Below are 14,674 nucleotides of genomic sequence, written 5' to 3' on the forward strand. Positions count from 1 at the left end.
TTTTCCTAACAGTGAAAACCTACCCCGCTATTCTAAACCCAGATCTCCTCCTGCCCCAAAACTTTGAGGCTGGTATGCTTCAGCAGTTTATCTGCCTGCTGCCGACCACTGCAATAGAGAGCTGCCAATATTCAAATTGAAATGACTAACCAAGCTGTCTGCATTTGAAAATCTGCACTTCAGATACAGACTATACAAAAATACAGATTAAAAGAGGCAAACAGACACCTGTGGGAGTTTTTGAGGTCCTCTGATATGAAAAGCACAGAGAAAACCTCGATATTATTAGCTAAAACACAGTGCACCCCTGATCCAGTTTCACAAAGTCATATCACATTAAAATTGGGTTCCAGCTGCTTTGTGGGAAACATTATTAGTCTTCCCAAAGAAGCTTAAACTCCAGCTGGGCACAAATTGCTGATGCTCTTCAGGCAGGCAACGGGCCCTTCTAGAGGGACACCACCAGGTATCACGCCCACATGACCACACAGTAAAGCAGAGGGAGGACGTGTCAGTGCACGTAAGCAGTTGGCACTGAGTCTGGCTCATACCCAGTACAGGGCAGGGCTATGCTGGGACCTACGCTGAGTGCTCCAGCCCTCTTTTCCACGCTCCGGAGTTGGCATTTCCCTTGGCTTTACACTAGTATATAATGATTATGCTTCCAAAACTTATGTTGAAATTGAAGTATTCTGATCTAAGGCCGTTAAAGCAAGAATGCAAATACTGAATCTAGGGTAACTGCTTACTTTAAAAAAACCTGGTCAGAATTGGTCAGCATTCTTAGCAAACACTCAATGTTTTATGCCTAGCAAAATTAAAAATTCAGTAATGCATGCAAAGCTGAAGGCTGAAGTTTAAAATAAGCTGGCCGCTCTGTGTAGCAAATGTTACGTTACCAAAGAGAACCTGTTATTAAAAAGTTTTACTTTGCATTACGTACACCCCAGACAGTAAACTTTAAAAATATTTAAAAAGAAAGAAGTTGGTTATTCTAAAGTCAGGAGGACCGAGTCTTCCAATTAGGTAGGACTGTTAAAGGAGATATTTAAAATCTAAACAGCAAAACAGTAATAAAGGAAAACATTAAAAATGATAATTGGATAGAAAACAGGTGATTTTTTTCTATTAGCTTTTGTTATTTTAATACCAGTGCTACTCAGTGCATCAAAACATCCTATTACAACTGAGGAAAAAGCAATTGACAGACTTTTTTCTTTTTGAAAACTCAAATTCCAAATCAGTTCTATTCTTTATCTGAAACACTCCAAAATACTGAGTTTTTTTTCTACTCCAAATAAGAATTTATTTCTCCACTGTGATGCCCGGTCTAGACTGCTACATCTTTGTTGCGGTGAGAAACTTCTAGCCTTTGGGCTGACTTCATTCTATACTGCCCTGGCCCACTCTCTCCAATCTCTGTTTTTTGCTCTTCCCTCTTCCAGCTCTTTCCAGCCACTCTATATCAAGTAGCTCTGTGTCATTATGTCTCTTCCTGTCTTTCCTTTGCTCCATACTAGCAGTGTCTTCCCTGAAACCCCACCTTTTCACTTGGAGAATGCACCACTTCAGCAGCACTGCCCCACAGCTCTTTGACTGCTTCCCTTCTTTTGGTCCTGTGGTCCACGTCTTCCCCCTCCATGAAGCGTAGGGGAGAAGACTGGATGCCTCCTAGTTAACACATAGGCCATCAAAGGTATTGTTCAATTCTGTTTAACCCTCAGTGATTAAAAAAAAAAAAAAAAACTTTACTGATTGCTGTGTGGGGAAGAGGTTCAGGGAAGCAAGTGGGAATTATTTGGCTGGAACATGAGTCTGACTCAGGGAGGTTGGTAACTTCCAGCTTAGTTTATTTCTTTATGTAAGATGAACTTACTATGGGAGCTCACAGAATGAACAATAAACAGAAGGTACTTTTTGTATGCTTTAGAAAACATGGAAACGACAAGAAAATTCTTATCACTTCCAGGCTTACCTGAGTTTTGTACTGCATCTCTTTATTTCATGTATTTTGCTCCCTTCTTGTTGTATGTGCCACTTTCCCTTCAAATGAGAGTCTGTTTCACAGTAGATCACCCTGTTTCGCACTAAGTTAAAGTCATGTCTGCTTTCACAATACTACCTTTTCTCTTGCTGACTGCAGCCTAGCTCTGATATCCTCTCTCTCCTCTCCTTTAAGGAGAGGCAATTCTTTCCTTTATCCCTTTTCATTTCTCTCCTACTTAATCCTTGGGGTCCCACCTTGACTAGTTGTATATCCTCTTCCTTCACATTCAGTTGGGGCTTAACCTTGCCCTCTCAAAAGGGATGAGCAAGGGTAGGGGTCTTCTGTGTATGCCCTCCTAGGAAGGATGCTAGAGGAAAGACTGAAACTCTCAAAGAAATCCTCTTAAACAAGTGGATGGAAATCTCACTTTCCCATTTCTACCTCATCTGAGAGCACAGAGAAGTTTGGAGGGTTTTCCTCCTTATCTTACTCCCCACAATTTGGATAATTAAGAAAAGGAAGCACCTACATATCCTTACTTCCTTGTATAGCTGTACAATCAAGGACTCAGTCCTTGTCCTCTCATTAGATTGCAAGTGCTTTCGGTCTAGGACTGTATGAAACTTGTTCACGAAGCACATTGCATGCCTAGGAAAAAATACAGAATGCAGAAATAATACAACAGTAAGACATAAGCAAAACAAGTTATGAAAATAAAAAATACAGTCATACCTAAAGTTTATTTATGATATGAAAATGCCTGCTTTAATGCCGTAATTTTTTTTCCCTCCTGCAGTATGGCCTCAACCCTTAACAGCAGGGGAAACCCAACTCCTTTCCACGACCTTAAATAGGTAACTTCCTAAGGTTCTGTCTTCAAAGAGGGTATTTTCTCTGAATCAGCCCTATGCAGAGTATTCTGAAAGAGGCATACAAAGACCCTTAGCATTAACTATTCCGTTCCAGGTTTTGGATGTAGTAGTGCTATTAATGTTGTCACTAATTTAGCAATTTTAACATTTTCTAGGAGCCTTCTGACACATCATCTATCATCACAGATATTAAATCTAAGGTAAGTTAAAAGTAAAGTGGTATATAGCTTTAAAATGCCATGTCTAACCATATTATAACCTTTCTTGATTCACTTTTATGAAACATATTGTTTCTTTGGTTACAGTTCTCTGTGCTTAATGAGATTATTTGGGGGCAGGAGGGGAAGTACTCCGTGACCATGCTGCTTTTACATAGTGCTAGAAGTGTCATTTACTATAGTTTTCTTTCACCCATTGATGGTAGAGATATTTCAAAGGCTCCTCTCTCTATATTCTCTTGCACTTACTGGAGACAAACGTGTTGCCCTGACAGAAGCCCACCTTCACGCATGAATAGTTTTGAAAGTTTCTCTTTTCCCTCTCTTCTGGGGATAACTGCAACGTACAATGACAAGCAGAGGGGGTAATATAAACATGTTACATTTTTTCCTTAAACTGCCTCTAATCAGTGAAGACAGTGGCTTTTCCAGAAGGCAATGTGAGCAGCTGATGGCCTGAAGTGTTTACACACATTACATTCCAGCAGAAAACCTACTCTGCTAGTCATCCTATGTTCTCTTCAACCCCATAAGAGAAAAAGAGAGAAGCTTTCAGAAGGCGATTCCAATATTGACACTACGTGACCTCTGACATGCCCATCTCATATCACTGTCCACAGAGGGAGCTTACAGTGCCCAACCTCCTGAATTTAGGAACCTCACGTTGAGCTATTGCCTGAAGTTAGCTAATGAATCAGACTGCAATCAGACTGCTGTGGTTGTTGGTAGTGCTCTGCTGCAAGAAATCAAGCACAGAATAGTCTATCCAGTGATGCAGTACATACTTATGCTAATGCATAATATGTTCTCTAGTATTTTGTCCAGTTCAATTTAAAATGACTGTAGTAATTAGGCTTCTAGCCACTCCCTGAGAAAAGTGTTCAGCAAACTAATGTCACATAACCTCCAACCATTTTTCTGTGCTGAAACTGCCATCAGAGCACGTAGATGAAAGAGGATTAGACTACATGGGTGGCTGCTTAGGAGCGTCAAGGAACTAAAGGAAACGAAGCTGTTATCACTGACGAACTAATGCTTCCAATGAAACACTGGGAGGCTGAAGGTGTTGTCTTTCAGATGAAATGTGAAAGCAAGGCATTAAGCATTAGAGGCAATTAAAGTTCTCTCAGCACTCTTTGCAACAGTACCAGTGTTAACCCCTGGTTTCTGGCCACCTTCCAAATCACATAATTAAATTCTGCTTTCCTAAATATTTCCCTGCACTATCATTTAGAAAGGCAGCCATCACTTAACCTGAAAAGGCGTATTGATGCCAGGTTTGACCTCAAAGAAGGATGCTTATGAGTGAAAAGCAATTCCAGTTTGGTCACTTTGTTATAGGTACAAGGCTTAAAGAAGTATTTTATCTTCAATTATATTTTATTTACACTTATCCCAGATCTATTTCCCTTATATATGCCAAGTGTTTCCTCTCAATCTATGGTATAAAATTCTTCAGAATCTTGTAGAAAATAATCTGCCAATTCGCTACATAATTATTTAAATGTAATTCCTCTACATCCCTAATTTGTTACTCCATAAACATTCTTAGTTCATGGAAGGAGATCTATAGATCTACCTGCCATTAGGAAGCTGTTGATCTCTACAAAAAAAGAAAAAAAACCAAAAAAGGGTACTCAGCCTCTCAGCCTGAGAACCCATGAACCCATACTGGGCCTGACTTTCAAGCTGTGATCAGTACTCACTCTCTGCTACCTGCCTGCTAAAGAATGAAGTACTCTGTGGAAAACACTAGCATTATGCAAAATCTTGATTTGCATCTTTATGCCACATCCAGTCACAGAATCACAGAATCAATCATAGAATATCTCAAGTTGGAAGGGACCCATAAGGATCATTGAGTCCAACTCCCTGCTCCTCACAGGACTACCTGACACTAAACCATATGACTAAGAGCGTCGTCCAGATGCTCCTTGAACGCTGACAGGCTTGGTGCCGTTACCACTACCCAGGGGAGCCTGTTCCAGTGACCAATCACCCTCTCAGTGAAGAATCTTTTCCTAATGTCCAATCTGAACTCCCTCTGACACAGCTTCATTCCATTTCCTCGTGTCCTATCGCAGGTAACCAGAGAGAGGAGATCAGCACCTCCCCCTCTGCTGCCCCACATGGGGAAGTTGCAGACTGCCATGAGGTCTCCCCTCAGACTTCTCCAAGATGAACAAACCAAGTGACCTCAGCTGCTCCTCATAAGTCTTGCGCCCTTGAGGCCTTTCATCATGTTGGTCACCCTCCTCTGGGCACATGTCCTGATGTCCTTCTTATATGGAGGTACCAAAACCGCACAGATTTGAGGTGGGGCCACAGTCATTTTACTTTAGGTATCAAACACTTCATAACATAGTGAAGCCCTTAACTATCGTTCTTGATGAAAATATTCCTTTAGGATAGTCACCAATCTGCTTTTTACCTTCCTAAGCAGTTTTTTTTTTTCATTGGTTCATTGCTTTTTTGTCATGTCTTTGGTTATTCCTGTTGCGGATTCTCAGTCAGGAGGGGAAACTTATCTCCCTGTATTTTTTAAAGACACATCTGTGTTGCCATTGATGCTGCAGCTACCGATATATTTGTTTTATAACGCTCATTTTCTGTCTTGGGGTTGAACAGTGGCATTTCTTCCTCAGAAACACTTCAGTCTCTGACACTTGACATTCAGGATCAAAGAGATTAAATGTATTTTATATGAGCATGTTTACCAAGTTTGTGATACTATTTAGATAAGAAGTATTACTCAACTTGATTTGGAATATCACATGTTGTCGTTAGCAGTTTGGAGCAGGAAGCAAAGCAACTGTAGCGAAACTCAACTTCCTGCGCATTTTTAAATGAAAAGTGACCCACAAGGTGGAAATTGTCATAATGTGCCAGTACCATGCATAGGAAGGGGAAGTTCATGAGTCACTGAAACAACATTACTTCCCTTGTGAGTAACTGTGAAAACCTACAGTTCCGATGGAGTTGTCTAGAGGCAGCTGAACGAAAATAAAGCATTGTACATGCTTTGGTGCATTTGCAAGTACAGATGCAATTGTGACTGCATATATGGGAGATGGGGTGAGGAAAGGGAGAAAGGAATTATTATTTCTTTAAGTCATGTTGAAAACTAAGCTTTATGCATATGATGCTGGCAAATGCATAACTGCTATCCTTCCCCCACTGCCTAAGCAAAGGAATATAGTTAAGAGTACTTTTTTTTTATCTTTTAAAATTATTTCTAGGTAGGAGGTAATATAAATTATTAATATTCTAAGGTAGAACACAAGACAAGTACCCAATGGTTATTTCATAAATGAGCATATGGAGTGTTTCGAACACTTCAGATACATCATAACAAAAAAACACTAAAAGATTGTCAAGGCTCAAGAAGGTTTACTAAAACTTAAAATAAGAGTATATAAGCAATGACCAAAGTATTAATTGTTCCTTTCCTTGAAAGATATTCTAATACTGTAGTGCATTATTACATCCTATCAGTAACATGAGGAGCATTAAAGATGACCACTTGTTAACAAATTCTAGGATTGTTTAAAAGCCCTGATTATAAACAAACCTGCTATATTCTTTGCCAATCTTGTCTACAATTTGGCAATTCTTTGGCAATCATGTCTACAATCAGAATATTCCCAAGGAAACATTTAACTATCACATACACATTTCTTTACTATTCCATGTAGCCTCTCACTCAGTAGTAGTATTAAGTACTTAAAAACTAGGGATTGTATTTTCAGGGGTGCTAAACATCTCTTAGACAGAAGGTCTTCCGTATACATTGTCACTCAACAAGTTTAACTGCTTAGTGTACCTAAATCTTCAAAAATGTAAGAAGGTTCTAACCTTTTCTGTGTTTCCACAACTGAAATGTTAGTATTGACAGTGCTTTTTGATATCTGGGCTTTCTATGCAAATAGAGAATGGAAAAACAGAAAATGGATGATATTGTCTTTCAGATGCCAGGGAAACAGCAGAATTTTATTAGGATAATTTTTCCAAAATGTTCGTTACAGGCAAAATATTCTCCAGTTTAAAGTCATACTTCCCAAAGGTCACTCATTCCAATCTCTGAAGAAGAATAGCAAGGCAAGCTAAATACATGTTCTAACCTGTTTCACTTCAAAACTACCTAGCAGAATAGCCAATTGTTTTGCTACCACCATAATGCAATTAATACCATTTGCCCACGGTGAAAAAGAATCATAAAATCATAGGATGGTTTGGATTGGAAGGGACCTTTAGAGGTCATCTAGTCCAACCCTCGTGCCATGGGCAGGGACATTTTTCACTAGATCAGGTTGCTCAAAGTCGCACCCAACCTGGCCTTGAGCACTTCCAGGAAGGGGGCATCCTCAGCTTCTCTGTTGTTGATGGAACAACCTGTTCCCCCACACCCGCCTCACCACCCTTATTGCAAAAAATTTATTCCTTACATCCAATCTAAATCTACCCTCTTTTTGTTTAAAACCATTGTCCCTTGTCCTGTCACAACAGGCCTTGTTAAAAAGTTTTTCTCTGTCTTTCTTATAAGCCACCTTCCTATATTGAAAGGCTGCAATAAGGGGTCCCCAGAACCTTCTCTTCTCCAGGCTGAACAACTCCAATTCTCTCAGCCTGTCTTCACAGGAGAGGTGCTCCAGCCTTCTTATCATTTTCATGTCCAAATAGTCCCACCCTCCTCCTAGACTTAAATTTTCCACACTATACATAACATCATTTCTGGTCCAGCAAAATGTCTACGTAGTATTATTCAGTCTCCTTTTAATTTCACATCCATCCAGCTTTGCCTTTTGGTTTTACTTTACAAGCCTTAAATGCAAAAAAATATTTACAGCGAGGAAATATCTGCTATAAACCCAGGATAAAAATAATATAAATAGCACATTAACAAACATATGAAATATTCTAAATGTAAAAGCTACAATTCCCATTTCTGAAAATCATTATAGTCCTCTTTCTCCCCCTGCTCCAGTGTGGATAAGATACTTTAGAATGATGAAGCTCTCCAGGTATTAGGCTGTTTTGTTTCAAGTGCATGACCTAGGATTCTATTAATGATCAGTTCTGACCTCTACACCTCCCCGTAGACTCCTAGAGATAATGAGAAGAGCAGGGAATTATTGATCTAAACTAATGTGGCTTCATTGTGGGTCCTGAGTTTCTGTGTTAAAGAAAATCAATCAATGCCAACCGAAAAGCATGTTAATCACTATCTATGAACAAAATATACCAACTAAGATTCTGCAGAAAATAATATTGTTACAATGCTTGCAAAAGAATTAAAACTTTTGATTCACAACATAATTACCTCAGCTCTAGCTATTTCAAATTTAGGAATTTTGGATATCGGAATCAACGTCCTGGGATTTCTCATAGCACTTTGTGGACATAAAAGTAGTCAGAACTCAAATCTAGAGCATGAGAATCTTCTAATCACAGAATTCAGGTAAGCAAATTAAAGATTGCTATCCTAATTTTCTCAAGCAATTAAACCATTTCTCTCATACCACTTTTCCTCTCATCAACTGTTTCTATTTTCTGGAGAAAATTGCTGTTTATTTTTGAGCTATAAATATATATTGGACAGAATTACTGGTATCTATTGAACGTTTAATGTTCATCCCGCTCTTCTCAGGCTAATATGCTTCTATTCTATGAAACGCTTCAGCATAACAAATTTTATTTTCAAATAGATACACATCTTGCGAAAGAACACAAAGCATGGATGCACATGTACACAGACTGTTATCAAAGACTTTTTGTCACTTGCTTTAAAACAAGTTTAAATTAGTGAAAGTACTGGACAAAAATAGAGAATAATTGCTATCTTCCAATCTCTCACGGGCTCCAGCTTAAAAAACTGATGAAGCTTGACTGACACACAGGGAAATTACTCTGGTGATAAAACAGATGCTATGTTGAAATATAATATCTTATCAAAGTAATGCAACTGAGGTCATTGCTATGGAATTTGATCTCAAAAAAGGGACTAGGGAATGCTATTTGTAAATAATAATAATAATATAACTAAAAGTGCGGGCAAACTACTGTCATGATATCACAAAGCCTACGATCATGAATAAAAATTACATCACAACCAAACATACCAAATGTACATTTTGACTCTGTGGGTCGAGGAATGAAGCAATCAACACTAAATCAAGCTTGAAATCAGGATGAATATTGATGCTATTTTTTCAGATTACATTAGCAATCTCCCATACTTAAAGACTGCTAAAAAAAAAATTAAAAATAAATCAGCACTCTCCATCATAGGGCAACATTTCAAAAAAATCTCTGCTCTTCATGCTCTGCTCAGACCAAGCCCTAAACACTGCGTTTTCATTTTTAAGAATTCCAGTTTTATCTATCTGACGCACACGGCCTTCCATTTCTTAGGAAAAGACCTTAACTGATGTAGCAGTGGAAATTGGAGTGGATTCTGGTAATCATAGGACTTACTCTAAGAGCTACATTGACAAGTGCAATCTCAGACAATGCTTGTGAGGTTTAAGAGCCCTTAAATTACTTACTCTTTTTGCTGCAATAATTGACACTTGCATTTCAGAGCTCCAGGAAAAATACAGCATAACTGAATATATTCTAAGGCACTTCTCTCCATTAAAGAATGAACAAATGGTAGGCAGGTACAACATGATGCATTTTAAGGTTGTAAACATTACCAGCTTTGGTACTGAATCTTCAAAACACTCTCTTGACAGAAGCTGCAACACAATTGTCAGCTAATGTTTTCTTGGTAGTAGGTTAGCAGGTCATGCTTACTATGCCTGCTTCCTTCACAAATGACTTTGCATTAATTATTAAAGGTCTAAGGTCTAATTCTGCTACCTTCACTTCAAAAATAATCTCATTAAAATCAAGAATATATAAAGAATAAAACTAAACGAACCAAATCTTTGGAAAGCAAACTGGCATAAAAAAAACCAAAAAAAAAACAACAAAAAAAAAAAACCAAAAAAAACTGCCCAATGAGATTTTTTTTTGACAGCAGAAATGAAATCTCAAATAGAAATTACGTCCTTAACATCAATTATAATATAAATAAAGAAAATTTGCAGAAACACACTCTATATCTTATTTAAGAGAGCTCAGAAAAGGATTTATTTGTTATTTAGAAAATAGGATTTACAGGAAAAAAGTGAATGGAATGTCTGCTAGATGGAAGATTTCCATAGGTGAAAATACCCTTCTAAAGTTTGTCTGTTCCATTCCTAAACCAGCAGTATTTGACTTAATATCAGAGATAAAAATAGATTTTCTCAGACATAATTTTATGTAGATTTCATGTCCAGGAGAAAGCATTTAGTAGCTGTGTATGAAACACTTTATTCTAGAAAAGAATATAAACACCACGGAAAAATTCAGTGTGCGTTCTTTAAACTATGAACCTGGAAGATTCACAGATGGATACTTGTTAGTCAATGGCCAATTTATCTGCCAGCTTTATTTGCAAGCAGAAGATTAGAGACGAGATGAAGTGCTCATTTATTCTTTTCAATACAATTGTGTTTATGGTATGTAAAACTGTTTTTTTTTTTAAATTCCTTCAGGAATAAAACCTACAGATCAAAGATTTGGCCTGTGCCTTCTTTATAATTTGTGAACCTGATATACAGTTTTAGTTATCATTAACCCTTTTGAGCTTTGATTACAAAATATCCCTAACAGTGTCCAGGAAAGCAAAATAGCACGTCCTACGCTTCTTGCAGTTATCATTCTTAGCAAAGGGCTCAGCATCCTAACTATAAGCATTTCAAAAAATAATAACTGTGTTATTAGATCTTATTAGAACATGTCGAAAAGCTTTAAAAAATGAATGATAAAACTTGGACACATCAGTTAATGGGAACCTGTATTTTTCAACTGATTAACTTTCCACTTACTTATTTTTCAAATGTGGAGTATTACATAAAGAACTGTCTCTGATAACACAATACCTAACCATAGACCCTGTCATCCACTTCTATTTTCATAAAATGATGATCAAGCACATTGAAAGCAAAAGCAGAATTTGAAATAGACCTTCTTCGTGATTGCCCAATAACATAAATAAATACACACATACATAAATAAAAATATTTTCAAATGTTAAATGACCTCAAACCTTCCATACTTGGAAACAAAGCTAATATAGCAATTGGAGGATGAGGTGTAGTCATGTCTTCTTACTGACGTGTACATTCTAGCTATCTAAAGTCTCATCACCATAGGTGTCTTAAGGCAGAGAAACAGTGAGTACCAAAGAGTTCTACATCTGATTTATCTTAGGCACTCAGGATAAGTTACTCTGAGAAAGTGCCTTTTGCTCTCCATTTGGTTTAAGAAAAACTGGAGTTACTAGGTTAGACAACTAACTTTGGGTCCCCAAGTTACAGCAAATGAATCTCACCACAGGCCATAACTGACTGAGGAAAAATTGGGTTTAGTTCCCATCAGATGATGTAAAACTCGTATTTTCCCTTAGAACTTTGCTGTTTTAAAATGAGAAACATATGTTGATTTTTTTGACTGTTAACAAATATTTTTGCTAAGGTTACAACTATAAATGACACAATGAAAACATTCCTTTCTTAAGCAATTAAGTCTTATGATCTTACAATAAAAGAGGAAAGAAGAGAAATACTGGATAGAGTATCACATCACGAAAGAGACAGCTAAGAAACTGTTTTACAGAGAACCAAAAACAGGGAAAGGAAAATGCAAAAATAGAATGTGCATGATGTTCTATATTTAGCTTTGTGGGTAGGCTCTGAAATCTCCTTTGAGCTGTCCTCTTTGATAATGACTTGTAAGACTAAACTCTGAGGCAACAGTAGGGTATTCTCAGCAATATTTTTATTTGAGGACTCAAACCAGTCAGTATTCAAAGTCAATCTGTGAATTTATTACAGTTCTATACATAAGCATCTTTTTACTTTTGTTAGCTGAGCCTAGATCAAAACATAACATTTTGCATCAACTGTTTTCAATAGGTCTCCAATTTTATTTTTAATATGCATGCTTGCTAATAGCCTTGCACCAACAGACCCGTCTTGAAGATTGTACCATTGTTAACACGTTATTTAGCTGTAACACAGAAACTAATTTGTCTCAAAAAATGATTTCAAAGTGAAGTATTTTCATACCTCCCTGTATGTCAGCGGTTTTCCAGCTGCACGCTATCACTGCATCTGCAGTGAATCATACAGAATCATCATTTTAAGGAGAGGAGGAATGCTGCACATGTGAGGTATATTCAGACTTTATATTCCAACTATAGTATCAGTGTTTTCTTCAACAACATTACCTATCACACTGGAGCAGTCACATTAGCTTTCCAGTGGCATAAAACCTTTTGCAGTGTTTTTGCAGTGGTTTTTTTTATGTCATAAGGAATAAAAAGTAGCAGGAAAAAGAATGCCGTTGCACTGCTGATTCAAAAATATATCACATGCAAAAATATAACAGCACCATGCCCTTAACATTCAACTGCATATCAAGCTAAAACAAAAGTGAAAATTCCAATTAAAAAATTGTAACTGAAGTATCTATACTATTAGTCAGTAATATCCTTTTGAGGAATTTCAACGGTATGGCCATTGTTAGTTGGGACACATGAAAATTTCTTCTATAGAGTTTTTATTTTTTCATGAGACACTACCAGTTTACACCACTCTTGTATCGGCAGAAACTGATTTAATAGATCTTTGCTTCTTACCATCAACACAGGCTGGCCTTGCTCTTGTTGTACCGGCAATCTGTCCTTTTTTACATGCACAGCGAGCTGTTTGTCGGGCTATAGTCCTTCGGGGCTGACTGCTATCTCTGTCCAAAGTAACAATCTCACATGTACCTGCAGCCAGTTGACCTGGAAAAAGAACCAGCAACAGGTACCAGAGTCACTGAATGCACTACAGGCAATCTATTACAGCCGAATAGAGTCACGGCCCTATGTCACAGCAGACACTCCACAACAAATGGGCAGCCAGCTGATGGATATAATAAAACCGAGATGACATACAATTTTTCTTTGTGGTGGACATATGAAAACCCTGCAAACTGGTTCTGTCAGAAAATGATTATTGTTCCATAAAAGCCAGAGAGCTGAGGTCACACAGGTTACTTTTACTTATGTCGGCTAAGTAAGGGAACAATCCGCTTTTACAGTAACGCAATTTAAATGGCGTGCTCTTTACGTACTTTCAGAAAAGAAATGATAAAGTATATGGAAAACAAAAAACTTCCCCAAATGTCCATGAATATAATGAAGCCTTAATTGCTTTGCGTGTTGTTTTTGAAAGAAAAACTCTTTCAACCTATGCCCATGTTTGACCAGATTGTCAGTCTTTTGGCTCTTGCTTCATCTAAACTGAATGGCAATGCATTCTCTGCCTGACTCATGTTGGAAGTACCTGCTCTTTTTTCTTTTACTAAATTTACTACGTAACCTTCCTTCAAATGACAGTAAAATGACACTGCCCTGTTAGCTCAGTAACATTGTTTGCTTTTTATTGACTTCTCCAACGTATGTAGCTATTCCTGAATACTAAGGAAACCCACAGCACCTAACTCTGAATTGTGACCGTGCTATGACAGGCAAAACACAAAGCTGCAAATAATTCTTTTAAGAAGAACATTAGTCTGAAGTAAATGTTACATATTTAAAAGGATGCAATTCCTCTGGTATAACCAATAGTAGGCTACTGGTATACCAAAACACTACCTTTTACAAGCAAGAAAGATATATTATTGAATTTCAATGCGTAGTAAGACTGAAAAAAATCCCAGCGATCACTTTGTATTACATATAATTTCTGGATTTTATGGTAAATTAGTAGATATAATTTCTATTGGATTTTGTCTTTGTAGACAATCAATTAGAAACCTTCAAATGAATATGTGCAAAACTATATCTGCAAATCACAAGATATTTTTTTTTCATGAAAAAATAAGATTGGAACAAATGCAATATTGTATTTATAAAAACGTTACGCAGTTTAAGTAATATTCACAGTAAATTATTTTTAGGCTGTTGAAATATTGAAAGAGAACAATGAGAAAAAAACCCAAAATTTAAATCTATATTAATATCAAAATTAAAAAAAAACAAAAAAATCTGAAACATATAAGAACAGCATTTAAGTCTAAAAGTGTAATGATATTTCTGTATGCATTCAGAATACAAGTTTACCCAATATATTCTTCTCAGAACCAGCTTACAATGCTTCCTATTGTGCACATACTGTTTTGAAACTGTCAGAATAGCAAAATATTGTGAGCTGTCAACAGCATTGTGACTGTTCACTGCTAAACCACCTAAATTTTATCTTGGTGTGACTCCTACACGACGGTGAATTACAACATGGTAAAACTGAGGATCTCAAAGATGAATATGGAACAAGGCACTTTACAACTTCATGCAAATATATGACATATATGTAAGTAATATACATCAGGCATTAATATAAACTCAGATATGATATCCATGGCAGTGAACACTATCACCATAGTGTTTAATGGCTGCTGGCAACTAGACTTATGAGCTACAGTCAGGTCTGGGTTTCTGCTCTTTTCCAACCACTCTG

The 14,674-nt window shown here is 37.2% G+C and overlaps 1 protein-coding gene across 2 annotated transcripts in view; it reads right to left on the reverse strand.

Moving 5' to 3' along the window:
• TAFA5 (TAFA chemokine like family member 5) overlaps window positions 1–14,674 on the reverse strand; it is a 320,394-nt gene that overhangs the window by 185,279 nt on the left and 120,441 nt on the right. For both annotated transcript variants that reach the window (XM_054187634.1, XM_054187642.1), the window contains exon 2: window positions 12,808–12,957. In XM_054187634.1, the coding sequence (XP_054043609.1) occupies window positions 12,808–12,957 (150 nt within the window). The remainder of the gene's footprint in view (window positions 1–12,807; window positions 12,958–14,674) is intronic.

This window comes from Rissa tridactyla, chromosome 1 (assembly GCF_028500815.1).
Source record: "Rissa tridactyla isolate bRisTri1 chromosome 1, bRisTri1.patW.cur.20221130, whole genome shotgun sequence".
NCBI classification, from domain to species: Eukaryota; Metazoa; Chordata; class Aves; order Charadriiformes; family Laridae; genus Rissa; species Rissa tridactyla.